This window comes from Sorex fumeus, unplaced genomic scaffold (genome assembly GCF_029834395.1).
Source record: "Sorex fumeus unplaced genomic scaffold, SorFum_2.1 ptg000041l, whole genome shotgun sequence".
Classification (NCBI taxonomy): Eukaryota; Metazoa; Chordata; class Mammalia; order Eulipotyphla; family Soricidae; genus Sorex; species Sorex fumeus.
In genome coordinates this window covers 1,765,434-1,783,628 of record NW_026606098.1, presented here as the reverse complement: position 1 = coordinate 1,783,628, position 18,195 = coordinate 1,765,434, and the positions used below count along the sequence as shown (strand labels likewise).

At 46.3% G+C, this 18,195-nt stretch overlaps 1 protein-coding gene across 1 annotated transcript in view; it reads left to right on the top strand.

The window, feature by feature from the left end:
- KCNJ6 (potassium inwardly rectifying channel subfamily J member 6) overlaps positions 1 to 18,195 on the top strand; it is a 207,780-nt gene that overhangs the window by 62,481 nt on the left and 127,104 nt on the right. The window contains exon 2 of the mRNA XM_056119541.1: positions 6,178 to 6,229. Within this exon, the coding sequence (XP_055975516.1) occupies positions 6,205 to 6,229 (25 nt within the window). The 5' untranslated portion in view covers positions 6,178 to 6,204. The remainder of the gene's footprint in view (positions 1 to 6,177; positions 6,230 to 18,195) is intronic.

The following is an 18,195-nucleotide window of genomic DNA, read 5'->3' as shown; positions in this document are numbered from 1 at the left end:
TTCGGTCCATATAGATTGGCCAGTGGAATAACAATCTTACAGATAATAACACTTGGGTGTATTAAGACATAATTTCTCGGGGCTGGAGTGATAGCACAGTGGGTAGGGCATTTGCCTTGCATGCAGCCGACCCGGGTTGGATTCCCAGCATCCCATATGGTCCCCTAGGCACTGCCAGGAGTAATTCCTAAGTGCAGAGCCAGGAGTAACCCCTGTGCATCGCCTGGTGTGACCCAAAAAGCCAAAAAAAAAAAAGATAATTTCTCATCTTTTCTCACAACGCTCCTGTTGATGAGAAGAGGCAGATGGACACTATCTATTCCTGCTTCATAGATGGCCAAGCTGGAGGCCACAGAGGTTAATAGAAAGGAAGTTAAGTAGTAAGGCCAAATCCAAAACTTTTCTAAACCCAAGCTCCATTCCAAAATCCCCATCCTCCACATGCCGTCTGATAAATTGAAAGACAGGCATGGACATACAAACATAAAATAGATATTATAGAGATGTTTCTCTCTATATAGACAAGGCATGCACATAAAATACAATATACAGACCACATTTACCTCTTTTCTCCAGATAAACAAATTCTTGTGTTTCTGGCTTTCATTTAATAAGGAATAAGTGACAGCATATTCCCCTTAGCACCAAGAGTGACCCCTATTGGTGACGTTCTTGAGGGTGGCACTGAAGAGTTTCAGTGAAATAGTATCACCCTGCTGAACCCCTCTCTTGACATGGATGATCACTTCTTTGTAGAATGTTGTCTCTGAGCCCCACCAGGTATTATCTCCCCCCAAAAAAGTCTTATGCAAGTGAAAAAAATCAGTTGATTAATCTCAAATAAAACCATTGATGTCCAATGGAAAGACAATTCCCAAAAAAAAGTTATTGAGGGGCCGAAGTGATAGTACGGCAAGTTGGGCTTTTGCTTTGCATGAGGCTGACCCAGGTTCAATCCCTGACATCCTGTACGGTCCCCTGAACACCACAAGGAATATATTTTTTTTGCCTTTTGGGTTACACCCAGCAATGTACAGGGGTTCCTCCTGGCTCTGCACCCAGGAATTACTCCTGGTGGTGCTCAGGGTACCATATGGGATGCTGGGAATTGAACCTGGGTTGGCCACATGCAAGGCAAATGCCCTACCCGCTGTGCTATAGCTCCAGCCCCACAAGGAGTAAGTTCTGTGTGTAAAGCCAGTAGTAAACCTTGAGCATCACCGGGTGTAACCCCCCAAAAAAGTCCAAAAAAAGTTATTGTGAAAATTATATCTTTTCACCTTAAAATACTACCAGAACTTACACTATCTCCCAAAACTGTGCAAGCACAAGTATCCTCGTCTACTGGGATCCCTCAGAAAGCAGATCACTTCTGCAATGCAGAGACCCAGGAAAAACAAACAAAAGGAGAAAATGACGTCTTAGCATATTAATGACAGATATCTTGTCTAATTCCAGATAAGACTATGGGTAGGTGTGACTTAAGGATAAGGAATTCCAAAGATCCTGGAATTTCTTATCCTCATCTCATTCCCATAATATGTCTGTCACTCACACTGTCCTCCCGTTGTTCATCAATTTGCTCGAGCGGGCCCAGTAATGTCTCCATTTTGAGACTCATGGTTACTGTGTTTGGCATATTGAATACGTCATGAGTAGCTTGCCAGGCTTTGCCATGTGGGTGAGATACTCTCGGTAGCTTGCCGGGCTCTCTGAGAGGGGCGGAAGAATTGAACTCGGCTCTGCTGGGCTGGCTACGCGCAAGGCAAACGCCCTACCTCTGTGCTATCACTCCAGCCCATAATAACGTGTATTATCATGACATATACATTCACTTGAGCAAGAATACGTTTATAAATAAAGCTCAGGGAAAATAATAAAGAAAAGTCAGAACAATTTCAAAGATAGGGTGCTGTCTAGTGGATTTCTTAGGAATCAATATGGGAGCACACAGAAGATATAAAAGATTGGAGTATCTAGGCAGGAGGAATAGTGATTGCCGAGGCAAGGAAGTGCCTACAAATAAGAAATGAGTGGAGATAGCAAAACTGTACAGGCAACCAGGTTTGACTAAAAGACAAGAGTTTTCATCCTCGTTTGCTACAGAAAAACTTCAAGCAGAAGTTTCCTGGGTCACACCTGCATGTTTAGATAGATTCAACCTGGGTTGTAAAGGTAAGTTGAGATTGAAGGCAAGGAAGCAACATTTTTAAGGGACCATAACATCTTTAAGGGACCTCAACTAGGAGTCAGACTTAGGCTATGTGAAATAGGGTGAGGAAAAGAGAGGAAGTAGAGTGTTCAGGGTTCCTTGCCTAGGCAGAATGTGGTAGTGATGATACAGACTTAAGTTAGAGAAGAAGACAAAAGCCCAACTGTGAGGGACTAAGAGAGCTAGAGGAAAGGGGGGTACTAGAGAGGCACTTTGATCAATTTGGTTTGGAGTATCTGCCAGATGGCTAGGTGACGCTGTCTAAGTTAGAGTTTGAGTTCAGTAGCAAGGTCAAAGCTGGATGCTCAAATGCGCCGTTTTTGGAAACCAGAGATGTTGCCATGGATGAGACTGAAGAAAGCACACAAAGAAGCCAAGTGGGAGGCACTCAACAGGGCATCAGGATTGTTGTAAGAACACCTGGCCTCAGCATCTCCAAAAAAGGTGTCTGTGACAATTGCAAGTTGTTGACAGAGGAAGAGAACAGGGTCTTTTGATTCCTTTCCTGGTGTGGGTGTCCACTCATCCTCTGTATCTCTCTGGAGTTGAACTTGAAGACCTCTAAGGCAATCTCCTTCGCATTTAATATCCTATTATTCCAAATTTCTTCCCAGCTTTGTAAATTCAATAACCAGCCAATTTACTCTGGAAGAAACTTTTGGCTTTGGAAATAAGGAGAATAATTTGCTTGGGATCAAAAAATGGCAGGAAATTGCATTCTTGGGTATAATTGCTGTGTCATCGCAAACCTCAACTTTCTGTTAGTGAGGAAAGGACATCAGGCATTTGAAGGCACCCCATAGAATTACTAAACTACTCATGCAGAAACATATGCCATAATTTTCACCAGAAGTTATGATATAGATGAGTCAAACTGAGAAAGCTAAATTTAGGGTTTGCAAGGGTCCCTCCCCCGTCAATGTCAGAAGTTTCCATTCAACTCCAGGGAAGAGAAAAGTGCTGATATAGGCAGTGTTTGATTTTTCCAGGACTAGGAGATCCAGCACATCTGAGTAGAAATAACTGCAAGGACCACCCACCAGCAAGACAAGGGTATGAAACGGTGACTGGGTCCTTGGGTCACAAAAGAGATAAAACTGTAATGCCCACAAGACCACACTGACAGGACTTTGTATGAGTCTATGTCCTCAACTCTAGAAGTTTGTGGTTTGGGAATTCTCCCTCCTGGGACCCTGGAAGAGCAGCTAGCTGAAGAATGTGCCAGAGTGAGAACTAATGAGGCAGTAATTAAGAGGGAAAAGTGATGGAGCAGGACTAAGGAGAGAGATTCAGTCAAGTATAGTCAGTGGCGGAGCAAGCAGAGATAGAACCAGATCCCTACTGGTCAATGAAGAAATTCACTGAGTTCTCCACCGTGGTGTTTTGTCTATGCATTTAACTGTCAGGGATCACAAGGAAGATCTTTGAAGCAGCTTCTAGAGGGCACAGTCCTGTGAACCTGTGCAGCTGTCCTCTGCTGGACGATGGGTCTCTACTCTGGGCCCTAGAAGCCTCTCCCAGTCTTCCAGTGCTATTTCTCTGCATCTTATTATGATCCACATATCAGGATAAGCAGCATGGATAGATAGCCCCACAGGTGGGAGGGTACATTATGGTACTTGAGCTCCTTCTATTTGTAAAGGCATTTATTAGTTCAGGAGTTGGTACACTGAGTACATTGCTTGAAGTAAAGAACTTGTGAGAATTCAAGTGTACTTGTGATGGACAAAGTTGTTTGCTGGCACTCTAAGTAAACCTTTTTGGTTTGGGAGCAGCAAGAGAAGGATGAATAATGATTCTGTAAACTATTGTTCAGTACTTATGCCATGGCACATGCTCAGGTATGATATAAGTATGCTGGTTGTCTCAGCATTGTACTATGACCATGTGGAAAAATAAATACAACTTTGGCTCCTAAGAACCAAGATGCTGGTAGCCAAGAGCCAGGGCATACCATCTTCTCTGAGTCCCTGATTTACAGACTGAACATGAGGAATGAGAAATGTTGTGGTCATCCACAAATCAATGGTCAGAGAAAAGATAATATTATAAAATTATTATATATATTATGTCCATTATGACTAGTGAAGATTGAGGAGGAAAGAATGCTAACACTATTGGCAAATTGACAAGAAATTAAGTGGGCTCTTCTCAATATTGTCATATCCCATCTTCGTGGGGAGCAGAGTATTTCAAAATTCTTAAAATCCATACTTTTTAGCTCATTATACTTATCCCTCCCGCTGGAACGATAGCACAGCGGTAGGGCATTTGCCTTGCACGCAGCCAATATGGCCGACCCGAGTTCGATTCCTCCACCCCTCTCGGAGAGCCCGGCAAGCTACCGAGAGTATTCGATATGCCAGACACAGTAACAACAAAGTCTCCAATGGAGACGTTACTGGGCCCGCTAGAGCAAATCGATGATCAACGGGAGGACCTTTACCTTTTACCTTTATACTTATCCCTCAGATTTTTTTCTCATTAACTAACAAGACAAGCATATGAAGATGTGAGTTATAGAACATTCCACATAACATCTTATAGAAGAATGGCAATTATAAGCAGAGTAAATGATTAATATAATGAAATCATTGAGAAAAGATGGCATATTCTACCCTTATTTACCTGTAAAAATGTATGGGATAGTGTTGAAGAAAAGAGTAGCTTATAACATTCTATGTTTATATTTATGTTTACAAAAATGGATCATATGGCCATATATATGCATACACACACACACACACATATACATATCACTGTCACTGTCCTCCCGTTGTTCATCAATTTGCCTGAGCAGGCCCAGTAATGTCTCCATTGTGAGACTTGTTGTTACTGAGTTTGGCATATCGAATAGTCATGGGTAGCTTGCCAGGCTTTGCCGTGCAGGCAAGATACTCTCGGTAGCTTGCCGGTCTCTCCGAGAAGGGCAGAAGAATCGAACTGTGGTCAGCCATGTTGGCCACATGCAAGGCAAACACCCTACCTGCTGTGCTATAGCTACACACACACACACACACACACACACACACACACACACACATATTTAGTCACAGGTATACATATGGCAAAAAAAATGTTTACCAGAAATAATAGTGATTCCCTCTGGGACTGATGTGATAGGAGAATTTTATTTTATCATTTTATGATTTATAACTTTTTAATATTTTTGATATTTTATATAATAAGCCTGCTTTTTTCCATAATCAGAAGAAAAGAATACGGTCACCAAAAGGCAAAGTAATAATGGATTTTTTTTTGGTTGCTAATCTTAGTAGGAACCCAAGGAAATTGAAGAAAACTTTTTAGTAGAAATGGCCCTTATTCATCATAGCTCCAAAGTGTTTTTTTTTTAATAAGGACAGGTTCCATTTATGTATGTATCATTTTGGCTTTCAAACGCAATGGGTTCTAACCTATATCCTAGTTGAAGCAAAATGTTTTCAGCCCAAAATAGATTGAAGGTTACAAACCCATCAAAAATGGTGACTTTCAAAAGGCTCCAACCACTCCAGAAAGTAAGACAAAGAAAAATGTGCAAAATCTATTGAAATTGTGGAGAAAGAGGAAACCAAATGACTGGAAAAATATATCAGCTCCAAAAATACTGAGAAAGCTTCAACAGGAGAAAATAGAAAGAAAAAAAAAGTAGCAGATGGATGTCAGAGAGTCAAAGAGCTTTTGAAATTTGGCTGTGCGTCACCAATTATACATATTCAAGATTAGGGCAGCATACTGATTCCAAGGGCCACAGAAGGTTTTCTAATGTCCCCCAAATCTCTTTTCAGTCATTGAATGACCATCAAGCTATAATGTAAGATTTTTAAAATTCATTTTATCAACAATAGCCTAGATCTGACAGCAGAGAAATGAAGGGAGAGAGGTCCAATTCCAATAGAACCCTTGTGTCTATCCATATCCACGATGGTTTGTAGACATAATTCTTTTTTCCTTCTCACTTCCAGGAAAAGCACAAAGGAGCAAACACAACCATGGCCAAGTTGACAGAATCCATGAGTGAGTAACTTGAAATTTTTATTCGGGGTTTTGAATGGAGACCACAAAACTTTGCAGAGATCTCACCTCTTTGATGATCCGATGTGCCTTTTTCTTCTGCTCTTGAGAACATCAAGAAATACTTACCATGCTGTATTGGGAGAATGCTTCTTTATGTATTATACAAAGGTCATCTTGTTGGAGGAAAAGCAAACTTTGTGTTAAAAATGTTATGTAAAGTATGAAGCTATAGAGTGAAGATGGATTTTTATTTGCAATACCGCACTGTTGATGGTAATACATAATTATGCCAACCTGACTTTTAGGAGATTTAATAAAAATCTGCTGACATTTTGTGAGGTGATACTCCATAGGGTGAATGATCTAAGGAGAGAAAAGAATGCTGCTTTCAAAGTCAGTCCGTCCTTTCAATGGAGTTCAGGAATTTCAGGCAGAATTATTTAAGATGGAGTGTTTGAGGTATAAGAAGCTTGAAATGTTTTAGGTTTTTAATATATAGGTGGTGTAATGTTCTAAGCACATAAGCTAAATAAATAGAATACACAAGTCACTTTGAAGACGAAAGGAGAATTAATTATAATCCTCCTGCAAAATGAGAAATGCAGTTACCTATGTTGATGTTTAAATATCAAAGCTTATGAAACAGCATTGGGTGTGAAATAGACAATGCAAAGGACTCCCCCCCTCCTTGGGAAAAATAATATTTTCCTGGTGATGGACATCATCTCCAAAGTGACAGGGGAGTCTGGCAGAATTTCTATATCTAAGAATCATGAACACCTTATTAATTTTGACCTCTAAAAGTTACCATCTATCTTGCCCACATTTAACTGGACCCTGCTGTCTCCTTCTACTATTCCTGAAAGCATAAGTATTCTTCTGTAACATTGCCAATGCACCCTTGCCCCCGGAAATTCATCCTTCAGTAAAAGGTAGTATTAAGGGATTCTTCATGTTTCTTTGTTCCCGGATTTCAACCTCTTCTCCCCTCCACATGTCTAATTTTACCATGTAAACCAAGAGTCTAAGGGACTAGAATAACCGCCCCTCTTCTGTTTCCATTTCTGGACCAGACCCCACCCTCTCTCCTCCACCCTTCTTCCCACCTCTAGTCTTGCAATCTGAAAAGTGTTCAAAGAGTTTGTCACTTGTTTTAAAGAAAGCCAAACTGGTTTTCAGCAAGGGGAATCATTGTAAAACTCTGTAGCATGCACTTCTCGGGTCTGGAATGATATTTTATTTCAGTGACAATGATCTATACTTGGTATCAAGTACTTGCTAACACTGTTACCAGTATTATTTCCAAACTGATGGCATGTATTGAGAAAATACAGGCCAGGAGAGTAGATGACATCGGTGAATTCACAAGCCACAGCACACTGATTTAGTACTCATCTCTAAATCCAAAGTCATAAGAAAGAAGACCTGGAGGGTCTCTGAATGACTTGCAACCTCACATAGCAAGGCCAAAACAGTGTTAAGAGTATGGCAGAATATAAGTTAAAGGTGTGTGTGAGTTGTGATGATGCTAACAGGTTTTAGGGTAAGTCTCCATTAGAAATTGCTATTCCAGTTCTTATAAAAACATTAGCAAAGTACTCTAAGAGATGTTAGTCGATATTGATGATAAGGGCATTTTCATTTTTCATTCTGTGTTGGATCCAGATGCATTAAGTAAGAGCTGCTTCCAGTTCTACTGATGCATGGGTTTGATGTTCCATGCTTGCCTCTGCAATGATTCAAATGACTTTGATCTATGGGCCCATTGGTCTAAAAGAATACTACCAAAACTGAATCCCAAGCCCTTGGGGTGGATGAAAGGATACATCCATCCTTCTCATTTTCTTTGTTTTTATGAGCAAAGATTATATAGACATGTCAATGCATGAGCAAATTTAAAGTTTGAAAACAGGCCTTGGACTCTAACTAGCTTTGCAGTTCACTGGTCCTGACAGAGATAAGAACCTTTGTAAAGTAGGTGACAGGCTGTAACTTTTAAAAGCACTAGGAAATGTTAACCAGGCCAACCAGACTAACAAGTATCACTGTATCACTGTCATCCCATTGTTCATCAATTTCCTTGAGCAGGCACCAGTAACTTCTCCATTTGTCCTATCCCTGAGATTTTAGCAAGTGCCACATCAGAGGCTCTTTCAGGGTCAGGGGAATGAGACCCATCATTGTTACTGGGTTTTGGCATACTTAATATGCCATGGGAAGCTTGCCAGATTCTGCCTTGTGGGCAGGGTATTCTGGGTAGCCTGCTAGGTTCTCTGAGATCGAGAACTAGGCAATAGGAAGTCGTGCCCACAAATGTGGCCACGTGCTTCCGGGAGCTTGGTTTTATAGTCTCTGAGTCTAGGCCATTGATGGGATTACACAGTTGGTGGGTGTAACACCTAGCTACTGGAAGATGGGGGATCTGGGTGGAGGAGGCCCAGTCCCGATCCTAGACTAACAAGTATTTCATCAAAATGAAACCCAGGAATAATGTTCTGTAATACTCTGCCTTTATTTTACAGAGGAAAGCTACAAGGAAATGAATTCATTATTAAGTAAGGAGAGTCTGTCAGTTGGCTAAGCAAAGGATTAACACAAATTACTGCATAATAAATTTGATGGTAGCATCACATCCATAGCCAGTGGAGAAAAGGGACATAAACAAAACCACAAATGCTCAAAATGCGGCTCTGGATAGATTTCCAGAGCCAGGAAGCACTTTGCTTGTTAAACTGCCAAGCAAAACCCATCTGGTTACGAAAACATGACTGTGTTTAACTAGAACTGGCTTTTCCTTCTCTCACCATTGGGGTCCAGACGTTTTGGAGGGCTGTGCAAACAAGACCATGGCCTGGGAGGTCTTTTCCATCTTCCAGAGCAGAAAGGGAGAGTACTTTTTCCTATCACACACCGTACATTTGCCACTACGTACAAATGGATGGTAAGCCTTCTTTACAAGGCCAAGCAAGAGAAACAAAAACATAAACAGGTTTGTGTATGTTTAATGTAAAGCCACTTGATAAATACAAAATAATGCATCAGAGTGTCACACTGCTGAAGTTGGGGGGGGGGGAAGAAGGGACAAAGCAAGGAAGTAAAAAAATAAATAGAGACTGCAGAGAATAAATAAACAGATGTGGAGGGGAAAGATGGAAGGAGAATAAAAATACAAACAAGAAAAGGACATTTAAGAAATACTCAAAGGGCCAGGGAGATAGTGAAGTGAGTAACCTGCCTTGCACGGGGTCAGCTTGAGTCTCCGGCACTGCAGAGGGTCCCATGGTCACTGCTAGAACTGATCCCTCAGCACACGGCCCTAAGCATTGCCACGTCTGTCCCCAAAACCAAACGACTCCGAGAAGGTCCCTCTCCAGTGGAAAGAGACATCAGAGGGAGAAATGAGTTGGCAGGAAGCAGGAGGGCAAGCAGGTAGGAGAGAGATTGCAGGGGACTTCAGAGGGTCCAACAGGAACTCTAGACCACTGGCCTGCTCTAGACTTTCAGTCCCCGACAGCTACTGATTTCTCACCACTGTCCTTTGCTGTGTGCATTGTGGAAATGCGCATTCCCTACTTAGCCCACCAAAACACTGTCCCAAACAGAAAACCCCAAATGCCTCACCGTGGACGGGATTTCTCAGAGCCCCAGACTCACTCAAGTCAGCTGCAGCCTGGTGCCAGCAAATACTCCCGTCCTTGTAGATGGTGGGTAGCAATGGGAGAAAGAACACACTTAGCAGCTCCATGGGGGCTGGAAGGCTCTGTGCTGAGCCCTTGACTCTAAGTCAGTGAACAAATTGGAGGTGTGCAAATGGCTGTGGCAGCTGGCTTCACAAAGTCTGCACAGAATGGGAAGGGTCCTGTAAATTTCCCTAGGGAGTTGACATCCGGGCCAACGGCTGTGCTGTCCCCCTGTGCACATACCTTGGCACCTGTCCTATGTACTGTCTGCCACAGGGCCCATTGAGAAAATTGATGACATCATAGAATGGGTCCTCTGTGTGTGTGTGTTTGTGTGTGTGTGTTTGTGTGTGTGTGTGTGAGAGAGAGAGAGAGAGAGAGAGAGAGAGAGAGAGAGAGAGAGAGTAACACAGGCAGGGAAGTCAGGCTGGGGGAAGGGGCACCTTCCCCATGTCAGAGGGAACCTTCTAGAGCCCCATCCTGGTGGGTCCTGCAGGCAAGTCCTGCTCTACATCCCTCCCCCTCAGCTTGCCTATCAGCAGTAGACACCTAAGGTGTGTGTGGCTGCCGTGGACCACGCTCCATCAGGAGGAGGTGACTTCCTGTTGCTCTCTGTGGCCATCTGCTTTGCCGCTCTCAGCATACAGGCAACCCAAGTCGCCCCTGCTGCCTGGTCCACCTCCATAGTGCAGCCCCGGAAAGAGACATCACTCACTGTTCCCCGTAGACTCACGAGGAGGCCACGTGGCCAGGAAGCACAGGCCCGGTCCCTCCCGGAGCCCGGAGCTCAGAGGCCAGTGTGCCTGCTTTGATGGAGCGGGGATCCCTCCGTTCAAGCAACGGTTCCAATCGAGCCCAGCTTTGACATTATCCGTGTCCGATGAAATGAAGTGAGGCCCGATTACAATCACGACATGTTCCATTAACTCCATTAATAATGTGCAGTGGCTTTTCAAATCATTTATTTTCTCCATGTGGAGAAGCGGTTAGAACTCTGGCATTGTGTTAGAAGCTGGAAAGACCAAATAAAGACAGGTAGTGGGGGAGGAGGGTGATCCTATCTACACCAGGGATAGTGTTTGGGGGTGGCCCAGAGAAATGCACCCTGTCACCTCATGCTCCACACAGTGGCTGCAACCCACAGGTCCCTGTGCTGGGCAGGGAGTACCAGGCTGCCTGCAGGAACGTGGGTGCCAGCTTAGGATCCTGGCCTGGGGCACGGCAGCACTGGGAGTAGGTAGGCATGAATCGGGCAGTTGTGAGGAGTCAGGAGCGAGATGATGGCTGGGCCGAGGCCAACAGGCTCATACAGGACTGTGAGCCGCTTGGTGACAAAGCTGCACTTCCGGGTTTGGACAGATCAGCATTTCCGGTTGATGGCACCAGAGCATCCTGGGGTAGATTCAGGTTGAGGGGAAGGAAGTGAGTAGGAGCCGACATCTTGGCAGGCTAGCTGGAGAGCAAGTCTGAAAAGCACCATGACAGTGAATGCTGATACCGTGCAGGAGAGGGAGTGGTCTGGGCCACAGAACAGGAGCTCAGGGGACCCCACAGTAGCTAGGATTGAACCCAGATCTTGAACTGTTCTAGGCTGCATCCTCCTCTCCCCTCCTCTCCCATCCCCTCTCCATCTCGCCTCTTCCTTCCCCCTCTTCCTTTCTTTTCTCCTCCCCTCCCCTCCTCTCTTCTCTCTTTCCCCGTCTCCCGTCCTCTTCTCTCCCCTTCTTCCTCTCCTCTCTCTTGCTTTTCTTCTCTTTGCTTCTCCTTTTCTCTCTGCTTTGCTTCACTTCTCTTTCCTTTCCTTCCTTATCTTTTTTCTTTCTCTCCTTTCCTTGATGAGCTGTACCCATGTCCTCACGGGAAAGTATCCTTAGCATTCAGGCTGCCGACTTTCTATTGAAGGCAGCAGGTGTGTTCCGTTGGCACCAGAGCAGCCTGCAGGAGGAGGGGCCTTGACAAGGACTGGACTGGTCCAGCAGTGAATGGCCAGAGCCACGTCCTTGTGGGCACGTCCTTAGGCCCTGCCCTGCCTCCCCATGTCCTGCAGGGCCAACTCCACTTCCCTTCACTGGCCCTGTGCTCTGCTGGAACCGGCTAAGTTCAGCTCCAAGGAAAGGGCAGTTTCCTCCCTCACTGCCTCTGCAGTGAGCAAGTGTGGCTTAAAGGATTTCCCGGGGAGAAATGCACAACCCTGTTCAAAATGGCAAGACAAGTGAGTAAATTTCAGCACCGGGCCTGACATTTGTATAACTTATCACCGCTTTTCTCATTTGCTCCTGAGATCAGACTGTGATGGGGCCCCACCCACCTTTGAACTCTGAAAACAATGACGCCCCGCCCCCCACCCCCCAGCCTCTCTCTAGATCACCTACCTCTGGGGTGTGTCTAGAACTCAACAGGCCAACACTGCCCCTGTGGGGCTTTCCCTGCAAAATTTGGGGCCTGCAGGGTCTTAAAGAGGGACCTGTGAACTCACTCTCTGAAGTCCTCTAACTCCTCCAGGTTGTGACCCCAGTGGACGCAGATCTTGCTAAACTCAGCCCAGAAGGAGTTGCCTCTTGGACTTAAGCAGAGGGAGGAAGGCTAGGAAGACCCCAGCTACACACTCGTGCAGTCAGGGGGAGAGTTCCCGGACACACCCTAACCATTCCGACTCCTTTCTCCACTACCAGCTCGTGGGCAGTGTGTGTGTGTGTGTGTGTGTGTGTCTTTGTGTGTGTCTGTGTGTGTCTGTGTGTCTGTGTTTGTCTGTGAGTGTCTCTGTGTACATACCGGAAGGCAGTGGAGCCAGCCTGAACCTTCCCAGAGGGCATTCTGCCTACCCCCCCAAGACAACTCAATATTTCTGCTTTATCGATGATGCAAGTAAAGCTCAAAGGATGGAGTGAGTTTCCCAGACAAGAGCTGGGAATACCACAGCGGTGCTTGTGAGCGGCAGCGCCAGGAGAGGTGGGAAGTGGGTGGGCGGGGAGGGAGGCGGCCAGCCCAGGTTCCCGGAAGCTGTTCAGAGCCTCTGTCTTTCCCAGACAGTGGGGCTGTAGGATCTGCCTCCAGAGGACTTTCCTCACATCCTTTGAGTTTCCCACTCTCTGTGGGTGCAGAGACCCCACCCCATCCCACAAACCCCCACCTCCAGGGCCACCGGCATCACCAGCATGCACGTCCCCGTCTTCCCATCTGGGCTCCCAGCCACACCCTCCTTGTCCCGAAGGGAACTCACCAAAGCAGATGCGCCCTGCACGAGTCACCTGCCACCCGGGCCAGGCGGCCCCGCACACCCACCAACTCCCAGAATGCCCCTCTCTGGCTCCATGCCCCTGTGCGTCTGCTCCCTCGATAGGAGTGCTCACTCGCCAGGGCTGTGCAGTCACCACCACCTGTTTGGTGCACGACCGTGTCCCAGCTGAGACTCTCCCTCGCCCCCCCCCCTACACACACACACACACAAACGCCACTTACCTTTTGCTCCAGCCCCAAGAGAGGAGAAACAAGTCAACAAATAACATTTTCAAGCTCTCGAGCCTCCCACTTCTCCACTCCCCTTCTCTGCCTCCCACCACCTGCCATGTCTCTGTCCTTCCCCTCCCTCTGCCCACGCCCGCAACCTGGCTCCTGGAGCCTGTCTCACCCTCCTACCACCTGCCACCCGCCCCTGATCCTCACTGCCTCCTCCCCCTGCTCCCGCTCCTCCCCCTCCGCCACTCAGCCACCCCTGCCAAAGCCTTGGAGGAGAGGGCAGCAGGTTTGAAGGAGCCAGGGCCAGAGCAGGGGGTGGGCTGGGAGGCAGTGGGTCTTTCCTCCACACCCTCAGGCTGCACCAGGAAAGGAGCAGCAGGAAGATACGGGTGGGGGACAGATGACCTCTAGGGCTCAGCCTGAGTGCAGCAGGCCTGCATGGAAGGGGTGAGCTGCGCAGGTTCGGGATTCAGGGGCCGCAGATAAGACCATGCCCCAGAGCTCAAGCAGATGGTTCAGAAAGCAGTGGAGAACTTGGAACTCTCCAGCAGCGGGGCAGGACTGCCCATGCAAAGCAGGGGTGCTGCAGACACAGGGGTAGAAGCAGCCACTGCCACGCCCCTTCCTGTCCAGTCACCCCCCAGCTGGGACCCCAAAGGGGAACTTTCCATGAACAGCCCCCCCACACACACCACACACACACACACACACACACACACATGCATGCACTCACACACACATGCACACGCACACGCACACACACACACACACACACACACACTCAGCTCCTCTCTCTCTTCCTGCTGGCACCCGTGTGTGGAACCGGCAGCAATCCCAGACACCCCTGTGTCCAGCTGCCACTTAGAATTTAGGAGCAGACCCAGGCAACTCCCTGCTTCTGACACTGGGCTGGGGTCACTTTCCAGACCTCACAAAGGAAGGCGCCCCACCTCCAGCCGCCCGCATTCTCCTCATGCCCTCCTGCCTGGATGTTGTCCCTCTCACAAGATAGGAGATGTCCTGGGGGAGACTGGGTTAAATATTGACTCTGGGGACTGCTTTGAGTCTGCCAAGGTCTGTGCTCAGTGAACCCCACCTCTCTCGCAGGCTGCGGGGGGAACATGTGGTGGGCCATGTGACCTTCCAACCAGGCTGGGTGGGCTCGGCCTAGGGCCCAGCCTCTTCCTAGGCAGGTATTATAATATAATATGATACTATATATATATATATATATATTATGGGACAAGCAGCATGCTAAAATATATATTATGTATGTAAATAATTGTAATCAAATATGAATATACCTATATAAGTCATCGGTTTATTGACCATTTATATATATATACATATATATAAGAACAAATTCCTTATTGAAAACAAAATACTATAGTATTACTATGGTAAAATATACTATCAGACATGGCACTTGTCCTGTATCAGGTACTCAAACCCAAACCCAAGTTCATTACCTCCCACTCCTCGCTCTCTTACTAGTCATTTCTCTCTGTCACAAGGGTAGTCAGGCATTTGAGATTGTCACCTAGTACTATATTCTCTCAAAGACTCTCAAAAACGCAGGGGCCTGAGCAATAGTACAGCAGGCAGGGTATTTTCTGGCACTCGGCCACCCCAGGCTGAATCCCTGGCATCCCATAGGGTCACCCAAACCACTGTCAGCTATGCCCCCAAACCAAAACAAAACAAACCAAAAGACTCAGTAGCTGTGAAGTCACTCTTTGGCTTTCAGTTGACTGGAGGTATTAAAAATTTCTTGTTGACTGAATTGTGCTACTTGAGAGGGTTTTTTTATATCTAGTTTCTTACCGGCTGTACCTGTGTTCTGAGAAGAGGTACTGTACTTCACACTTGAGTTCTCATCCTTTCTAAAGATAAGACCTCAGGGGTCCCGTAATCCTGTCAACTCCACAGGCTCAGTCCCCACACCTTCACCAGCTCCTGGGACTCACAGATCAGGAGAGATAGAATCCTCCTCGCTTTGGAGTCCTTATTTTCAACACAAACCAAACATCACTGCCTGCTGGGTTGCAAGGGATTTCTTCTCAGAGCTATTTACTTCATTCAGAGGATGGTCTTTATCTCACCTAGCAGTAAGTGCCCAATTAAAGCAAAGGAAAGGAACTTGATCTGTCGGACCAGAAAAATAGTACAGAGCTCAGGGTGTTTGCCTTGCCTGCAGCTGCCTTGGATTTGTACCCCGGTGCCACAGATGGTCCCCTGAGTTCTAGCAAGGGTCACTCTTTCACCAGTATCCATTCCCTCCAGCAGTGTCCCCCAGGTTCCCTCCCGGCCCCAGCCTGCATCCTTAACAGACACATTTTAAAGTTTGGTTGTGGTAATTTGGGTCTCATGTATTCAGTGTTGTTGGCTCTGTGGTTTAGATAAAGACAGAAATGTCACCCCTCTACACCCTGATGTGCTTGAGACCCCTGGCCCCTGACCCCTACCCCTGATACCTCCTGCCACCTCTTCTTGCTCCCCTCCCCTGTCTCTCCTTCCTTGTCTTCTAATTTCTACATTAAAGGTCCGTCCACGTTTGACACTTTGATTTCCCATGTCCTGTTATTCTCTGTACAACTGATATCTAGGATTTGTCTTTCTTCTTCTGACTTACTTCACCAAATATGCTATTCTACAGTTCAATCCAAATTGCAGAGAATTGCATGATTTCATTCTTCCTGGCAGCTGCATACTATTCCATTGTGATGTATATCACCACACCTTCATTATCCATTCATCTGTCATTGGAAAACGGAGTTGAGTTCATATCCCAGCTATTGAACAAAGTGCCTCAATGAATAATGGTTTCAGCTTTTTTTAAAAAAAGAAATTCTTGCTAGGAACTGAAGAGATAGTATAGGGGTTGAAGTGGTTACCTCACTGGTGGCAAACCCGGGTTCAATCCTTAGCACTCCATGGGGTCCCCTGAACTCTACCAGGAGTAAGTCATTGGGTGTGGCCCCAAAACAAAACAAAACAAAAACAATTACTTTCTATGTCACACTCTACAGTTCTGGGAACATAAAAAATCAGTCCCTCTTAACAGAACCATACAGCAGTGTCATGGGGACAGCAGCAGCAGCACAGTCCATTGGCCAGCAAACCCCAGGGTGCAAGACGCCATGATGCTGCCAGAATGTTTCAACTCTTTTGAAGCAAAATTACTTCCAGGAAGTCCTATTTGTCCTATCAAACTGGACAACTTAAAACCTCCTGCATGAACATGGAGTCCTCAAAATGCAAAAAACATTTTTCCCATTGTCCCTGCATTATGTTTATTTGTTTATTTAATGAATCACTGTGAGGTACAGTTACAGACTTACAAACTTTCATGACTACGCTTCAGTCATACAGTGACTCATCCCTCCACCAGTGCCCATTCTCCACCCACCCAAGGATAGTAAAGATAAGGGCCAGGAAGATCGCTCCATGGCTTGGAAGCTGGCCTCACTTGCTGGGGGAGAAGGCAGCTGGAATGGAGAAGGGACCACTCAGGATAGGAGATGAGTGCTGGAAGTAGGCTATGAACCAAAAATGATGGCCGCTTAGTACCTATATTGCAAACCATAACACCCAAAAGGAGAGAGAGTAGGAGGAAATGTGCCTGCCACAGAGGCAGAGAACGTTTTGCCCCTCGGTCTCCTAGACCTCGAGATCTCCTTTCTTAGAAGAACCATTTCATTGTGTTAACAAGAACTCTGAACTTAAGAGCTATTTCATATATGGGCCAAAATGGGGCTCGGGGAGGCAGGGAAGACAGAGAAAATAAGGTGTAACTTAGAGCTTTCAAATTTCTACGTTGAGGGAAATGGTTTTTGACATATGCGTCAGAATCAGGAGAGGCGGGAGGCGGAGGGAAGTAAAACGAACAAAAGCAACGACTTTGAAGATGGGCAGAACTTGTGTCATGATATTTTGATGTATTTTGGCAGAAATCAAGGCAGAAGCAGATAAAAGATTAGGCACTTGTCAACAGTGCTGGCGGGGAAGTGACAGAGTTGATGGGGATATATGCAGAGAGGCGTGCTCCCCGCACTGCAGAAATAAGGTCAGAGTGAGGGTCAGCAGGGAAACCCGACTCAATCACCCAGAGGGGAAAAGCCCCCAGTGGAACTTGCAGTTGTCCCTGGCCTTAGCGCAAAGTTCCAAAACCCCTTAGAGTTTCCCAAGTGTTGAAGATCTTGATTCTACAAACAAGGTACCATTTGATGAGCCCCTGGTGCATTTCAGGATGGGGCTCAGCCACCAGCAGTACCAAGCCCCGCTTGGGTGAGGGGCTGTGGGCAAAACATCAAGTTCAATCACATTGATTGAAATAATTATCCTATAGCACAGCGGTAGGGCATTTGCCTTGCAAGCCACTGGCCTGGCTGAGCCGGGTTCGATTCCTCCACCCCTCTCGGAGAGCCCAGCAAGCTACTGAGAGTATTTAGCCCGTACAGCAAAGCCTGGCAAGCTACCTGTGACATATTCAATATGCCAAACACAGTAACAACAAATCTCACAATGGAGACGTTATTGGGCCCGCTCGAGCAAATTGATGAACAACGGGAGGACAGTGCTACAGTGCTACAGTGCCAAGTGCCCCCAACTAAACTTGCATAGATATACAGTGGGGCTTCCAGGTTGATGAACACATTGACATGTGTGTGAGTGTTTGTGTGTATATGTGTGGTGGTGGTGGTGGTGGTGGTGGTAGCACTGGGGGTGGTGTGTCCCGGCTCCCTCCCAGTCTTTCCCTCTGGCTACCTCTTTTGTCACCATAAGGAAAAGTGTCATCACCAGGAAGGACTCTCCTGAGTTCTGAGCTGC